This window comes from Chaetodon trifascialis, chromosome 1 (genome assembly GCF_039877785.1).
Source record: "Chaetodon trifascialis isolate fChaTrf1 chromosome 1, fChaTrf1.hap1, whole genome shotgun sequence".
In the NCBI taxonomy this organism is placed as follows: domain Eukaryota; kingdom Metazoa; phylum Chordata; class Actinopteri; order Chaetodontiformes; family Chaetodontidae; genus Chaetodon; species Chaetodon trifascialis.
In genome coordinates this window covers 3,278,743-3,295,110 of record NC_092056.1, presented here as the reverse complement: position 1 = coordinate 3,295,110, position 16,368 = coordinate 3,278,743, and the positions used below count along the sequence as shown (strand labels likewise).

Below are 16,368 nucleotides of genomic sequence, written 5' to 3'. Positions count from 1 at the left end.
ACCCTGTCTTCTCCAAATAAGCGCTTGTTTTTCTCATTTATTCCATTTTATTTCCTTTGTTCTGGGAGCTAATATGAATGTCTACACCTGACCACACCCGAAGTGAGCACCAAACTCCTCCTGTCGGCCTCTGAACATCTAATTATTCTCCATCCAACAGGCGCCGCGCTCGGAGTCTCCTCCGCGGTTTCGCCTCAAACTGGGCGCAGCGAGCAGCCCCGCGGGTTGAATGTTGGTGTATTGATACAGCGTTATGTGTGGAAGGGAAGGTGAGAGGTGTTTGGCTCCTAATCCTCTTATCAGCATTATGCTGAGCCTCGTGCAAGCCCTGACATGCGGTGCGCCCTTGTAGCTCCCCAAAACCCAGAGTCAGCATCTCTGCGTCCGTTACGCACAGCTGGAGGGACGCTCCGCGGCGGAGAGGGGTCGAGGAGCCGGCGGTACAGGTAAGAGCCGCGCCAGCGCTCACCGCACACAGCTGCTTTCTGCATTTCACCGCCTCTTTATGATTATTTCGGATATGAACGAGTGTCGTTTGACGCTTTTGCTTCGACCTTGCGTGATGTAATCCGCGCTGGCCTCAGTTACTCCACAATTAAACCTCAGCGCGCCCTTTTTGGTCAGAGATCCGACGGTTTTATTACCGCGGAGATCTGTTTGCACGGCGGGGAGACTTCATTAACGTTTCATCAATGATCGTTTACCGCACGCGCGCATTTCATCACGTTCTCTCCGCCCGCGCGCACACGCGCCGCCACCGCGACGCTAAATTTGATCAGGTGCAATTTTCCGAGTGAATTATTTTATTTTGATGCAGGCCCGTTTTTGTTCTCATCGTTTTCACATGTTAAACGAGTCTTCACTGGACTCCAGTGTAGTGACAAGCCAAAGCCTGTGTGATTATGTAGCCATAGTAACAGGTGGCTGTCTGCATCCCCATCCCCATCTCACACACACACACACACACACTTCTCCTCAATTGATCTGCATCTGCAACTATGCATGCAGGGAAGACACTGACGAAACACACCGCTTCATGATGATTTTCAGCTGTGTGTGTTCTGTTTTCAGTCCCTCCACAGGTTGAAGCTGCCCGCTGTAAAAGATGAAACGCACTGTTGGTGCGTGTGTGTCTCTTCCCTGTCAGCGGCGTCTTCTCGCCACATAACGGTGCCGGAACTATCAGGGAATAGCAATGCATCTGACATAACTTCCTGTTTGGAGTCGAGACCACGCGGGGCAATGAACGTGCGCTCGCCTCCTAGGAGGAGACTCAGGCGCGGTCGCGTCCTCCTCTTCATCTCAGGTGCGCTGCTGTGTTTCGTCTACACGCTGTCTCTGAAGGCCAGGCTGTCACAGCCGCGAGCCTCCGCCCAGACGGATGACGCTCTCAGAGCAGAGAGGGGTGAGGATGACGGCGTGGAGGTCAACATTCGGGAGGTGATGTCATCCAATGAGACGGAGGGGGAGGTCGTCTCACCTGAGAGCACCAGACCTCCTGCGGTGATCATCGTCAACAGGACCGATATCGAACAGTGTATCTACGTAGATCCTAAACCCCCCAAACCTCCCCCAACCCCAACTCCACCGCCACCAACCACCACAGCTACCCCCCGCCCCCCGCTCCAGCCCCCTCACAGGAAGGGGGACTATCCTGAGGACCTGTTCTCAGTGGAGCAGCGGCAACAAGGTTGGGTGGTGCTGCACATCGTAGGCATGATCTACATGTTTGTCGCCCTGGCCATCGTCTGCGACGAGTTCTTCGTTCCCGCGTTGGAGGTCATCACCAACAAGCTGGAGATTTCCGACGACGTGGCCGGGGCCACCTTCATGGCAGCTGGAGGCTCGGCCCCGGAGCTCTTCACCTCCCTGATCGGGGTCTTCATCTCCCACAGCAACGTGGGCATCGGCACCATCGTGGGCTCGGCCGTCTTCAACATCCTGTTTGTGATCGGCATGTGCGCCGTCTTCTCCCGGGAGATGCTGCACCTCACCTGGTGGCCGCTCTTCAGGGACGTGACCTTCTACATCCTGGACCTCATCATGCTCATCATCTTCTTCCTGGACAACCTGATCCTGTGGTGGGAGAGCATCCTGCTGGTGCTCGGCTACATCAGCTACGTGAGCTTCATGAAGTTCAACAGTCAGATCGAGAAGGTGGTCAAGACCCAGCTCAACAAGCACATGAGCATCGTGAAGGTGTGGACGGCAGAGGAGCCGGAGAAGGTCAGTCGCCGTCACATCCGGGCACGTGTCTGAGGAAAAGTAGCTTAAAGGCAGGATTCTGGTTAAATGTAACTTTATTTTACGATGCATGCACGATAATGTGGTGAGTGTTCACACTGAGGGTGTAGAAAACATCCCAACGCTTCCATCATGTCTGTGTCCGTCAAACTGATTAACGGTTGAATACTGATGTAAAATCAGCTCCGATGATTCAACAATCAGCTCTCCACTGAAACACGACTGATTACAGCCGCACTTCAGCTCCTTCACTGAGCCGCGACATCACATCGAACTCTGACGCCTCGATTTCACAGTGACCGCTTTTGGAAATTTGCATTTCCGTGTGTGTTGCCTCGAGCTGAAATGATATTTGGCATATAGTTGAAGACGATTAGTTGATTAATCAAGTAGTCAATTGACAGAAAATTAGTCTGCAACAGTTTGATGATGAAGTCATTTTAAGAACTGAAATACCAAAAATTCACTCGTTTGAGGTTTTTAAATGTTCCACAGCAGTGAACTGAATGATTTTTGGGTTGTTGTTTGGACAAAACATCTTTTGAATGTGTGAATTTTCTATAATTTTAAAGATCAAGTAATGAAACCATAATCAAGAAAATGATCAGCAGATTATTGCTGCCCTACTTTATATCAATATCATAGTTTTTTCTGATATTGATATATTCCAGAATATTGCAAATTGCTGCAAATCAAATGATTATTCTGCAATACACCTGGAAAAAGAAGTCCTTATACACTTAAAACAAAAGTTAAGTAACAAATCATCTCACTTTATTATTGGACAGCAGAGTTTTGTAGAATTTAGAACAGTAAAATCATGAAAATGTAAATCCAGAAAAGGATCATTTTGAATTATAACAGTCCTAGCTTAAAGCATATACTTTATTTTCTATATTTTTGTCATCAAACTCGACAAAAAGACCAAAACCAACAGTGAATATATCTCCTAACATGCGTCGTGTGGATCACAGCCTGATTATCTTCTTCCTCTGAGCCGTTGAGCTCCATTATTGTCCAAAAACTCTCAAAAACACATCAGTGAGCCTCACTGTTGCTCTGGCTGACATGTTCCATCATCACCACAAACACACACACACACACACACTCTAGTTTATTCTCACACACCGTCCTGCTGCCACAAACACTCACCACAGCACCAAACACGGATTAATCCGCCACTGAAAATAGTCCCCAACAAGTAAGCTCTTTCCTTTATGAGGACTAGTAGCTAAAACTCCTGCTGTTGGAAGTTACTGATCCTTTTCATGAATGAAACTAATGTGAGCTGATTTTTAAGATCAGAGGGCTTTGATAGGGAAGTCCAGAAACACATCCAAATGTCCTGAAGTGTTGAATTAACTCTAACAGGTGTTGATTTTATACTGCTTTGCATGAAAAACGCAGACGTCTCTGCAGAGCAGCAACATCACCAGACCGACTTCCATCCACACATCCACAGTTTATTTTCCGTCCTTTCATCTCCTCACAGTTGCTGCCTGCTCAGATATGGTGAAAGAGGGACAGTGATTCGTGGGTGCGAGCAGGTGACAGTCTGTATTTGTGTGAAATCCTTTGATGATGCTGAACAGAAAGGAGTCCAGGTGTCACAGGCGGAGCGTCACAGCGATGAAGTGATGGAAACGTCTCTGTCGCAGCCGTGAAATACCAGAAGCAGGGACGTCATTTCACGTAGAATAATAAGAAAACTCAAAGTAATAACATGCTTTAAAGCAGCTGACGGAGAGCAGCGAATGTCTGAGCCTGTAATTAACATGCAGAGCCGTGTTTCAGTATTTCAAGTATCACCAGCACATTCTCCAATTAGCCTGAAGCGCGTCTGCGGTCGGTGTGCGCTCCTTCAGTCAGAGCGCCGAGCATGCCGCCACATTAATGCGCCCAGAATTCAGAAAAATCCTCCGCCAGGAAATTTTGGGAGCGTTTTCAGTCTGACTTCTCGAACGTGTTCAGAGGAGATAACCTGTTGAATAAGCAGCGATAAGCATCACGTTGCAGATGTAATGGACTCTTGTTCAGACTCACATGAACAGGCGTCCGCGTGCACGAAAGCATCCTCAACTGACAAGAGCTAACAAAGCGGCAAATCAGCAGCAGACCAAATCTAAAGCTAGGCGAGCAAGCGAGCGAGACCCAGATCTTCTTAAATCCACGGCTGGATTAACCTGCTCAGGGGCTCAATGAGCTGCTGCCCCTCACCCCTGATTCCCACCCCTCTTTGTGTCCTCCTATGCCAGAAAATGACACAGGCGCCAGGTTTGGCGCAGGAGAACTTGATCAAACATAACTGAGCGGCAGGAGTAAGGTGTCAGGCTGAGGTGGTGAAGCAGGATCCACTTTCAGGCTTACGGCTCATGATGTGCTGTTTTGCTGATGGAGAGAAACTCAACACACTGTCGTGTTAACGAGATTGGATTAGTGTAAAGGCCTTTCTCTGGACCACCCAGGTGCTCTGCTGCACACCTGGGGGGACACATCCACCCCCCAGCAGCGACGTCCCTGACAGTTGGTTTAGACTGAACTTCAGATAAATCAAAGACGTCCGTCAGCAGTTTGTTCCTGATTTGTGAAGCTGAATCTTTTCACAGCTCACAGCACGGAGGTGCTGCTAACCGGTTGAGTTGTGACTGACTTTACAGGAGAGTGAAGCTCCAGCTGCACCCCCACCACCACCACCACCACCTCCTCCTCCTCCTCCTGCTCCTGCTCCTGCCCCACCTGCTGCTGCACCAGAAGCTGAAGATAAATCCAAGCGAGAACCCGAACAACCCCCGAGCAGCCCTCAGTGCAGCAAACCGCCAGCAGATCCTCAAGAGGACAGAACGAGACTCCGGGTATGAAAAACGAACTGCTGCAGTTAGATCTGATCAATAACTCTGTTTTCTATCAGTTCATTTAGCCCGTCAATCACTCTGAGATGACGGTGGTCAATTAATTCTGCATTTAAAGGCAGAAATGAATCCCAGAGATTGTTCCACTTTTGGACTTTGGAAGTAAATCGTACGTTAAACACTGTTTGCTCTTTTATACACTTATTTGTAGAATTTTTAGGCGTTAAATTCACTTTTAGAAGATTTGAAACTTACAATGATCCTTTGTGCGCTGGTGAGAAATGAAACCAGACCTACAGACGACTGTACCAGAAGCCCCACCCCTCTTAATTACTGTCGCTATGCTAGTTAGCTTTCTGTTCTCACGCAGCACACGCACAGATTTTTTTTATTTTTGAAACAACGGATCCTTGATTTCAGACAATGGTGGATGCAGTAGTTCCAGCTTCTCACTTCTTGCCAGCAACTGTCAATTTTTTTCATGTTTGAAATATCAACTTTCACTAATAGATTTTATTAGCTCTAGCTAGCTGGATAATTAAGCTAACATTAGCTCCCTGTGTTGTTGGAAAACCCCGTTTCCAGCTGACTTACAATAAGCACCCTGTAAAAGCAGTCTTAATGCACTTAAAAGCAACATAAGCTAAAGCTAACAGGTGCTACTAATCTGTGGCCTGTTAATCGGGCCAATATCTGGTGTTTTGAGACAATCGATATTGGTCGATGTGTGCGTTCGATGAGGCTGCTTAAACAAAAAAAACTGCACATCAGAGACAAGATTTTTCTATGTTGAAGTTAATAATACATTAATATCAAATGTTCATTGGGAAGAAACACAAAGACAACATGATAAGCGTCATAAATCAGAGTAATTTTAGAGTGTTTCCTCATATAATCAGGGGTTACAGTATGTAACCAACGTTTGCTTGGTTTAATCATTGTTACACCAAAGAATTTGACCACAACACGTTCGTCTGTTCATCTGTTGCTGTCGCTGTGTTTCCTCTGTGAGCGTGAGACTGAAGGTGTTAGCGTGAGAGTTGCTAACCCTGCTGCTAAATCCATCCATCCTATCCTTTTTCGGGGTTGCGGGGGGCTGGAGCCTATCCCAGCTGTCAACGGGCTAGAGGCGGGGTACACCCTGAACCGGTCGCCAGCCAATTGCAGGGCAACATATATAACATGTTTTGGTCTGTGGGAGGAAGCCGGAGTGCCCGGAGAGAACCCACGCAAGCACAGGAAGAACATGCAAACATGCAAAGGCCCTGCTTGACCTGGGGATCGAACCAATGACCTTCTTGCTGTGAGGCACGCGCACTACCTGCTGCACCACCGTGCCGCCCCCTGCTGCTAACTGCAGCGTGTTAAATATCTTTACAGCCCCACGTTCACTCTTTCAGGATCTCACAGATCACTTTTTGGAAAAGAGGTTTAAGAAAACAGTTTAATTTTTTAGGGTTTAAGTTGGTCGTTCTCCATTTCAGTGGGAATTAAAATTGCAGATGCAAACTGTTTAAAATGTTGTTTCAAAGGGTTTTTTTTTTCAAGTCATTTTTTAGCATTTGAGTGTAAAGTTTTTAAGTATCAGGCCTTCAAAGGTTTGCACATGTTTGATTCCTGCGTGTCTGCTGGCCTGTAGGTGCGTCCCGTCCTGCAGCGCGGCGGCAGCTCGGCCTCCCTCCACAACACCTCGCTGAGGAGCACCATCTTCCAGCTGATGATCCACACGCTGGACCCTCTGGGAGAAGGTAAGGACCAGATCTGCAGCCTGGAGGTCCAAATGACGTCAGTTTAGAAAAAACCAGTCTGTGCTCCCTGTTTTAATATTTCATCCTTCAAGATTTTCCATCAAGCTGTCAATCACACATAAAAGGTAAAACTGTCCCCACAGGGCTGCCGTGGTGATTTTAGCGGTTTTTCATAAACCTGCAGGAACTTTAACATTTCAGAAAACAAACCTGGAAGCATGACATTTGAGACCCTCTGTTTTCTGACTGCAGCGAGTAGATGTTTAATTTAAAAGCTCAGACTCTGCTGTCCACCTTAACTCGATGCCGTCTTCTTTCTGGACCACATCACGATAACATCCAGTGAACGCTGTGCTGTTTGATGCAGCTAATCACTATCTTCATCATCATCAGTTATTCTGCTTAACATCAGTTCATCTAATTACGGTCACACGTAGCAACAAATCTGCACGTCTGAGAAACTGAAGGTCGTCAGTTTTTGGATGTTTCTGCTTGAAAAATCACCGAAACAACCGATCGATCAATTATCTGTCGATCAACTAATCGACTAAACGTTCCGGTGACTCAGCTCCTTCCTTAAGTCGGGGCTGCGTGATGAACCACGGCGACCTTCAGCCCGTCCTCGAACTCACCGGGCCGATGTTCCTCGCTCTCGCGGCGCTCGGCCACCGCTGATCCTTAATCAGCTTTTCAATGCAGGCTAATAAAAGCTGGATAAGAGCCAGCGTGCTAGCAGCCCAAGCTCTTTATCTGCGTGGGACGAGTGCAGAGCAGAGGCCGCGGAGCCGAGAGCAGCTCTGTGCAGCTGGATTCTATCTCATTACTGTGTAAACTGTCAGCATATTAAAGGTGAACCTGAGCAGATTTAACTTCCTGATAACTAAAGCAGTTTTCTGTTCACTTACGTGGATTCAGGTGAGGAGCAACAGAAAAAACTGCGGAGGAAGTAGACAGACCTTTAAGTGCTGATGCTGCACAGTGAAAGTACTCTGTGCAAGTAAAAGTATTCCATTAAATATGTTAAGTATGATCAAGGAAATGTACTTTAAGTATTCAAAGTACTCAGAGCAGTAAAATGTCCCCTGTGACTGCTGTACTATTCTATCTGATCTGATTAGATTCATGTCACAGCAGGATTTTACGGTTGGAGTTCATCATTCTTTTTATTCTGGATCAATTTGCTGATTATTTTCTCCATTAATTGATTGATTGGTTTGTAAAAACTACATTCAAATGACTGAAATCAAAGGAAAAGCAGCAGTTCTTGGCTGGAACCGTGAAATGTTTTTACAGGAAAAACGACTCAAACCATCATCAATGAGATTATTATTCAACAGTTTCCAGTTTTCTAGCAATCGGCTAATCGATTAATCGACCGGTGATTTCAGCTTCACTTCTATAAACTGTTCCTCGTCGTTTACAACAAAAAAAAGTCACATTTTCTAATTTTCATTTTTTTATATTTTAATGGTTAATAATTTAAAACACTTTATAAATCAGACAGAAGCCTCTAAAAGAGCAGCTTTTGGGTTGCCAGGTTGTGGCTGCTGTTTACCTTCCCCAGCGTGATGCTTGGATTTGTAGCTCCTCAGTTCATCCAGAGGACCTGAGTTCATTACAACAGCTTGATTATTAATGATTTCAAACAGAGCATCAGGTTTTGACGTTGGTCTGTTAATATTAAACCACACCTCCACCTGTCGTGAAACTGGGTCAGGGTTCGTTCTCCAGTGCTGCTGAAAAGCTTTGCAGGGAATCGAACTGAAGCTGAAAGTGGACCCGCCGAAGGAAAGTGGGTCCGTCAGGGATGTAAATGCATCAGTGAGCAGCACAGACTGATGTTTCCATCAGTCTGAGTGACAGGAAGTGCAGTAACACAGAAAACGAATCAGTCTCAGGTGACTCGGGGTTAAAATGTTGCTGTGGGTTTCCATCCTAGAGGCAGCCCTTAGAGGGGCCCTTAAAACCCCCGGCCCGAGGAGAGCGCGGAGAGGTAAGGCGCCGCCTCGCTGTTGTTTCCTGTCGTGTTGTGATTGTAGTTGTGCTTCCTTGAAACCGTGCTGCACATCAGAAACTGAGTTAATCTGGTTCATAAGAAACCTGCACATGAGCTTCGTTTGACTTCACTTTGCCTCATTTTGATCAGAAATAATTAAATTACAGTCTGGAAATCCTTCGACTTTCCAGCCTCATCGTCTGACCACGAACAGCTCTCAGAAACAAAGTTCTCATTTCATATTTATGTCCAGTTTCATGTCAAAGTGTCACATGACTGGAGGAGACTGATGATGTTCGGTCTGATGTGTTTCTCCTCCAATCAGAGACATCCTTTAACGGTGATGTCAGAGGGGAGAGGAAAGGTAGGTGAGGCGTTTGAGTGTCGTGTCTGTTGATGTTCGCTCTGGATCAGAAATGATTCTGAGCTCATTTTGGATGCTTTGTTTATCTTTGCTTGTTGTCAGTGTGTTTTGGACTTTGCGTGTTGTTTGTGTGTTTGCATCCGGTTGTTTGTGTTGTTGTGAGGACCGCTGACCTTCACACACTGACCGTTTGGAGACACGATAATCACATCGTCACGTCCTCTTCAGATGTGGTTGATAGAAGTTCTTCTTTAGTACAAACATGTTTTTTCTTTTATTTATCAATACAATAAAATTCAGAGCTTATGACCAATATCTTACATTTTCCTTCCATATTCGGTCGTACAGATGTGCATTTTTGGCTTTGCTTTATGGAGGCTTGTTCGACTTTTACAAAACAGCCAGCGTGTGAGTATGAGGTCAAAGGCATGCATCAGCTTGTGGGCGAAGTGTTGACTGATGTCAGAAAAGACTCATGTGGTTTGTGAGCGACGATTCTCTTAATTCACAGCAAAGAACCGAGTAAAGCCTCTGAACGTCCCGGAAAAATCTCACAGCAAGTCGCATCCCCGCCGCCCCGAAGGTGAGTTTAATCCACCGTTTGAGGACAAACCACAGTCTCATCTGGAGACTGACCTCAGGGTCACGAGGCAGAGCCGGGAAGTGTGTTAGCCTAGCTTAGCACAAAGACTGGAAGCAGGTGGAAACCGCTAGCCGAGCTCAGTTGAGTAGCTGCTCTAAATATTTCCTACATGAGTGCTGAGATTAAAAAATAAGTGAGTGTGATGGCAGAGGAAAAGATCGACGTGTCACCTGAATATAAATGATTTGGTCTGTACGGCGGCCTTTTTAGCAGCAGCAGGTCACATTAGAAATCTCCAACATTCAACTCCCCGAAACAGCATTCAGATGTTTTCTGCCTGACTGCCAACATTTCTCAAGTTCTCCATATACAATGAAGACGTGTTAATGAATCTGTGTTTAATTAAGCTAATGCTACAGCCTGTTTAGTTAACATGGGTGTAGTCTCATATTAGCATGCTAACATTTAGCATGATAATGTTATAAATAAAAAGTCCAGCCACGGAGCAGCTTCCCAGTGTCCACTTTAAATGTATTTTTGTTTATTAAACAAGATAAAGTGAGTTTTTAGGTGTTAAAAGCTTAATGTTCCCTGTTTGTCAGAGGAAGGCTAGCAGTTTCCCCCCGCCTCCAGTGTTTGTGCTAAGCTAAGCTAAACACAGCTGTGTTACAAACACATTAAATATGAGTTGATTTTATTACTTTAAAAAGCATGTTCCTAACTGTATTCAGAGGTCTTCTGGCCATTTTTAGAACATTCAGAGAGTTCAGATGAAGAGACAAACGGCCTGAATGTTGTGGTTTGATCACATATTTTGTGACAGTTTGGTGTTTTTCCATTGTAAGATTTTCCCTGTGGAGGTTTCTGTGCTGGAGGCGCAGCCCTCGCTAAAGCTCGGCTGCGTATCGATCATCAGAGAAGGTTTTGGGGCTTGAAGGAGCTCGTTCTCCACAATCGGCGGAGCCTCTCAGGTCATGTTTGTGCGTCACGGCGTGCAGTAAGGAGGTGCTTCAGAGGCTGAGGTGCAGAGCAAAGTGGGGCTGCAGGAGGCCTGGAGAGGCCTCGACGAGCCGAATCAATCAGCCTCAGGATTAACATGCAGATGGGACGAGTGTGCGTGTATGTGTGTACCTTTTCCTCCATTAGTAGCCCATGTTTATCTCCAAACACTCCAATCACTCCCACCAGCACTTGACGCCGGCCCACACAGCATAATAATTCTGTGTGAGCAGATTCAATCATTAACTGGATCATCTGCGAAGCCAGATCTGAGCGTCCCTGCAGAGTTTGAGTCTTCTTCTTCTTCTTCTTCTTCTTCTTCTTCTTCTTCTTCTTCTCTCCTCAGACATCGATCACAGGCCGAACGCCGAGCAGGCCGGAGCAGCAGGGAGCGCTGCAGCCGAGCCGTCCACCTCACAGCCTCAGAAGACAGAAGAGACGAGCGAGAAGACGAGCGAGAAGACGGCCGACCAGCCGGTCGAGTCCAAGGTACACAGAGAGGATTTCAACTCGCAGTAAAACTCACTGAAAGATCTGGTGGAGCTGAAATTTTAGAAGTTTTTACTTTTAGAAGCACATTGGTGTAACTAAGCACATTTACTCAAGTACAGATTTGAGGTATTTGTACTTGAGTGTTTGTATTTGTACTTGAGGACAACAGTCACAGGGGACACTTGACTGCACTGCAGTATTTTCAATTCTTTTAGTACAGTTTTACTGCAGGCTATTAGTACTTTTACTCAAGTGAAGGATCAGAATAATATGCTGAATAGTACTCACAGTAGAATTTTTTCTGCAATGAGTACTTTTAATACTTGAAGTACATTATCCTCATTACAGGATGTGAGTACTTCTGTATCTTCCTGTTTGAAATTAGTCCCCTCTTTAACAACACCTTCACAACAGGAAGTACGAAGCGTTGATGAACACATGAGGCAGTTAATGGTGAGTGAATTAGCTGTTAGTTAATAATTCTGCTGAAAACTATAAACCTTTAAACAGGAAACATTCAGCCTAAAGACAGTTTGGTTTATAGAAAACATGATGTGGTGTGAAGTTTGATGGCAGAAAATGTTCATCGATGTATGAATTCAGTAAAAAAAGCCAAAATCATGAAATGAGAGAGAACGACGTCCATCGCAAACCGCCTCTGACTCACTAACGCTTGATTTTTATGCTCCTGCACGAGTCGCTGCCTCGATGAAGGCCGCTCTGATTCCTCCTCATCAGACTCTCCAATCAGGGCTCGACTAAGTGCTCTCACTGCCTCACAAGGCATTACGAGTGGATTCACGAGCGCAGAGAGGTTTTAACAGGTTGAAATGAGTATGGCTGCATCACTCAGAGCGTCACCTGGAGCGTTTCTGAACACGTTATGAAGAGAGGAAGAAACAATGAAAGTATGTTTTAAAGAAGGAGACATCTTTGATTAAATGTTCAAATCTATATGAATGGGAAATCAATAATAATAATGATAAATGAAGATCTGACGGTGGTGGAGGTGGTGAAGCTCGCTTGTGTTTATGACAAAAAGGATTAGCAGATCATGACTTCCCATTTATGTCTTATACAACTTTTTTAGAGTCAGGGCTGTGAGTAAAAGTACTATTACCACCCTGTGAAAGTGGTAATAGTGAATGTGTCCTACTGTAAGTAAAAGTATGCTCAGGACAATGTTCATAAATGTATAAAAATGTCTCCTGTGAATGATTTATTATCATATTTTTATATTATTATGACTTGATATCTCTGTTGGACTCGTGTTTGCTCCTGCAGGTGGCAGAGGAGGGATCAGAGGGCTCAGAGGACGGCGCCGAGGACGACAGCGGTGATGACGACAGCAGCGATCCAGGTGAGAGTGAAGAAGAGGATGATGATGGAAACAAGGAGGAAAAGGGGGAGGAAGAGGAGGAGGAGGAGGAGGAGAACGAGCCGTTGTCTTTAGAGTGGCCTGAAACCAGACGTAAGCAGGCCACGTACCTGCTGCTGCTGCCCATCGTGTTCCCGCTGTGGCTCACGCTGCCTGACGTCCGCAACCCGGTGAGTCCGAGCGTCCTCAGCCACGCTGCGCCAGTACGGGTGTTCAGCTGGTCCCAGTCAGGGCCAAACTGGTTCAGTCTGAGCAGTTTTAAGAAGGAACCAGATGTGAAATCTTCCGTATTTTGCAGGCGTCCAGGACGTATTTCGTCGTGACGTTCCTCGGCTCCATCTTGTGGATCGGAGTCTTCTCCTACCTGATGGTGTGGTGGGCTCATCAGGTTGGTCGACACTTCGCACAAGTCACATTTCCAGGTGTTAACATCCAGCTGTGCCACAAAGTTGGGCTTACATCTAGTAATCATTTTTAAAATCAACACCAGTCGCCTGTAACACTTAAAGGAAAAGTTCACCACTTTCAGAAATGTACTTATTTGCTTTGTCAGTTAGCCAGTTAGCGTAGCTTAGCATAAAGACTGGTAACGGGGGAAACAGCTGGCCTGCTCTGTCCAGACTGTCGATGGGCTGATCTCACTCAATTATGAATTATGTTTTTCTAAAAAGATGATAAAGGTCAGCTGGCGGTAAATCAAATCAGGCAAATCAAAAACCTCAAGAGCACTGATGATATGACCGAGTGCTACTGATTCTGTGTGATACTCGTCCTCAGTGGAACTGACTCCTGTCCTCATCTTTTTTTTTATAGGTGGGTGAGACTGTCGGCATCTCAGAGGAAATCATGGGTCTGACCATCCTGGCGGCCGGGACGTCCATCCCTGACCTGATCACCAGCGTGATCGTGGCCCGGAAAGGTCTGGGGGACATGGCCGTGTCCAGCTCGGTGGGCAGCAACATCTTCGACATCACTGTAGGGTGAGTGGCTGCAAACCCTTTCTGTGCTGACAGTGCTATGTGCTGATTATTAACCCGGACAGTCAAATCTAACTCAAATGTGGCATCAGGACTGTGAGTGTTAGACCAGCTGGCAACTTCACAAACAGTGATGTCTATCTTGCTTTTCGTTAGCTGCAGAAAGTTGCTAACATCCATCTTTTAATGTTAACAAGAAGCCAGCAAAGACCTTTGGTCTAGCCAGCAGAAACAGCTGAATGTCATCTGCACAAAAACTGGACAGAAATGTATTTTAGCTTTTGTGTAACCAGCCAGGAGCATCTAGAAGGTGAAAATGTAAAGGACCTAAAATCAAACCCTGAGGAACACCACAAGTAACATTCAAAATCCACTTGCTTAATCGTTCACAATGTTTTTATAAGCTTCTAATGTGTTTTTAATCGGAAACGTAAACAGTGACTGTAGCTGGAGTAAAAAGTACATTTTCTCCTGAAATATAAATATAGCATAAAATAGAGGATTTGTACTTGCGCTCAGTACTTGAGTAGATGTAGTAGATGTACTGTGTATCCTCACAGTGTGAACCGTGAACCTGACAGGAGCTCGTCTGTCCTCTCTGCTTCTAGCCTGCCGGTGCCATGGCTCATTTACACTCTGTTACACAACGGCGACCCGGTAACCGTCAGCTCCAACGGCCTCTTCTGCGCCATCGTGCTGCTCTTCCTCATGCTCCTCTTCGTCATCATCTCCATCGCCGTCTGCCGCTGGAAGATGAGCCGAATGTTGGGCCTCACCATGTTCATACTGTACTTCGTGTTCCTCTTCCTCAGCGTCCTGCTGGAGGATCGCATCCTCATCTGCCCCGTTTCCATCTGAGCTGGCGAATCGCAGCGCTGCTCGTGACTTAGAACGTCCGGACGGGATCGGCACCGAATGTAGGACACGTTAGGTAGAGGAACCGAGTCAAAAGGCTGACCTGACGCACAGTAGACAACGTGATAGAAACACCGAACTGAAGGAGCAGTGAGGTTAAAGGGAAAATCCACCCTCAACGTAATTAGTAATTAGTTATTTTCCAGCAGCTGCTCTGTGATAACGGAGCTGAAACTCCCTGTTCACGATGTGACACTGTCATATTTGCCAGCCCTGACAAACATGACATTTTGTCACACTGGAGCACAGTGAGCGAGGTTTGTTACCTGGCTGAGAGGTTGGAGGTGTGCAGCCTGCAGCTCCTCATCAAACAGCTCGCTGTCGCTGCTCCTTCTTGTTCCATCGCTCCCTGCAATATTTCAGCCTTCATCATAAAAGTCAACTGGCATTTTGCCAGTGAAACACTTTTAATTTGAAGGTGCAACAGAAGGAAATGTTCTGTTTGCAGCAGCAGTACCTTAAGACAGTGTTTTTCCAGCGTATGTCGCTGCAGAAACCCAGTTCGTTATACTGCAGATATATAAATATTGCAGTATTTTCATCATTGGCCCATAGACTCAGTCACCACTGTTACCTCCTCTAGTGATAATGACTGAACAGACATTTATTTAAATGAAAATCTCAGAGATTACAACTTCTGCAGTCCTTTCCAACATACGTTGGAGCCTGTTTAATCTCAGTCAGCGAGAGGCGACACACACAAGCTGATTCTGAGCAGAAAAGTATTTTATTGATGAATTACCTGAAAAATGCATGTGATCATGTGTAGAGCACAAAAACATATTGTGGACTTCCCCTTTAAATTCATTAAGTGTCTCCTCTGCGCTGTAGGTGTAGAAACTGGTCCTTTGACCTTTTTTAGGGTTAATTCCTCTCCGTGTGCAGCTCTAAAATAAACACTTGGATATTGACATCAAATCACAAACTGTTGTTTTAGCTCGCGGATAGATTTTGTGCTTTAAATCTTCACTGTAGCTGTTGGACACATCTGGATGTGACGTCCACTCGCTTTTCTACAATAAAAATAAAACTACTAGAAATCCATTAGAGCATCACCACAGGCTGCTTTAGTGAACAGTGTGAGTGTTTCAGGGTGGAATTCTCCTTTAATATTGTGAGCATAATGCTTCTGGGACCTGAGGTGACTGTTTTAGTTTAATTTAATCCATTATGTCCGTGACAGCAGTGAAGGCTCAGCTTCACTTTGCAGCAATTCAAACTCACTGGATGCAACTTCAGTTTTTTTACGTTCAGTATTTTCTGAACTGTATTCCTAAAACCTTGTTCTGTAACTAATCTAGTGTTTGTTCCTGTTCAGTGTGTAAAAGAACGTTTGTGTGATTTTTGTCAACATAACTGTGGTGGAGAGAAGTCGTGATCGTGTGTGTGTCGGGTAAACGTGTCTTAGCTGTGAGACCGGTGTCACGCTGTCAGATGTTTCCGTCTTGTTAAATGCTCTTGTTGGATTGAAGTGGATGCAAACGTATTGTTGATAGGAAATCTATCAATATTTCAAATTAAAATTCCATGCTGCAATAAATTATTTTTTTAACAGTGAGCTGGAGTTCTTCTACTACTTCTACTTCCTTTTATTTACTTGTTTAGTTAATTTTCAGTGAAGTTCAAAAATGCCACCATCCTGTTCATGTAGCATGTTAGCGTGCTAAAGTTAGCATCGACTGCAACTGAGAAATTTGCCTCCACAACAACAACTGACAGCTTGCTGCGCTCTATGCTAACGTTAGCACGCTAACACACACGTAGCGGATGTTGGTATTAAAGCTCACAGGAAGAAGAGCAGCGTGACAGATTTGGCACGTTGC

General features: G+C 45.6%; 1 protein-coding gene across 2 annotated transcripts; it reads left to right on the top strand.

The window, feature by feature from the left end:
• Positions 1–120: 120 nt before the first annotated feature.
• Positions 121–16,103, top strand: LOC139333572 (sodium/potassium/calcium exchanger 1-like). 2 transcript variants are annotated; one of them, XM_070966077.1, is made up of 12 exons: positions 121–446; positions 1,072–2,226; positions 4,902–5,096; positions 6,733–6,841; positions 8,781–8,834; positions 9,163–9,201; positions 9,713–9,784; positions 11,130–11,272; positions 12,560–12,823; positions 12,952–13,041; positions 13,467–13,633; positions 14,239–16,103. In XM_070966077.1, exons 2-12 carry the CDS (start codon positions 1,243–1,245, stop codon positions 14,486–14,488), a joined length of 2,367 nt encoding a protein of 788 aa, XP_070822178.1. In that variant the 5' UTR covers positions 121–446; positions 1,072–1,242; the 3' UTR covers positions 14,489–16,103. The 2 variants fall into 2 exon arrangements, with proteins under 2 accessions (XP_070822178.1, XP_070822186.1); XM_070966085.1 differs by lacking the exons at positions 121–446; positions 8,781–8,834; positions 9,163–9,201; positions 9,713–9,784 and having other exon boundaries at positions 1,138–2,226.
• The last annotated feature ends 265 nt before the right edge of the window (positions 16,104–16,368 follow it).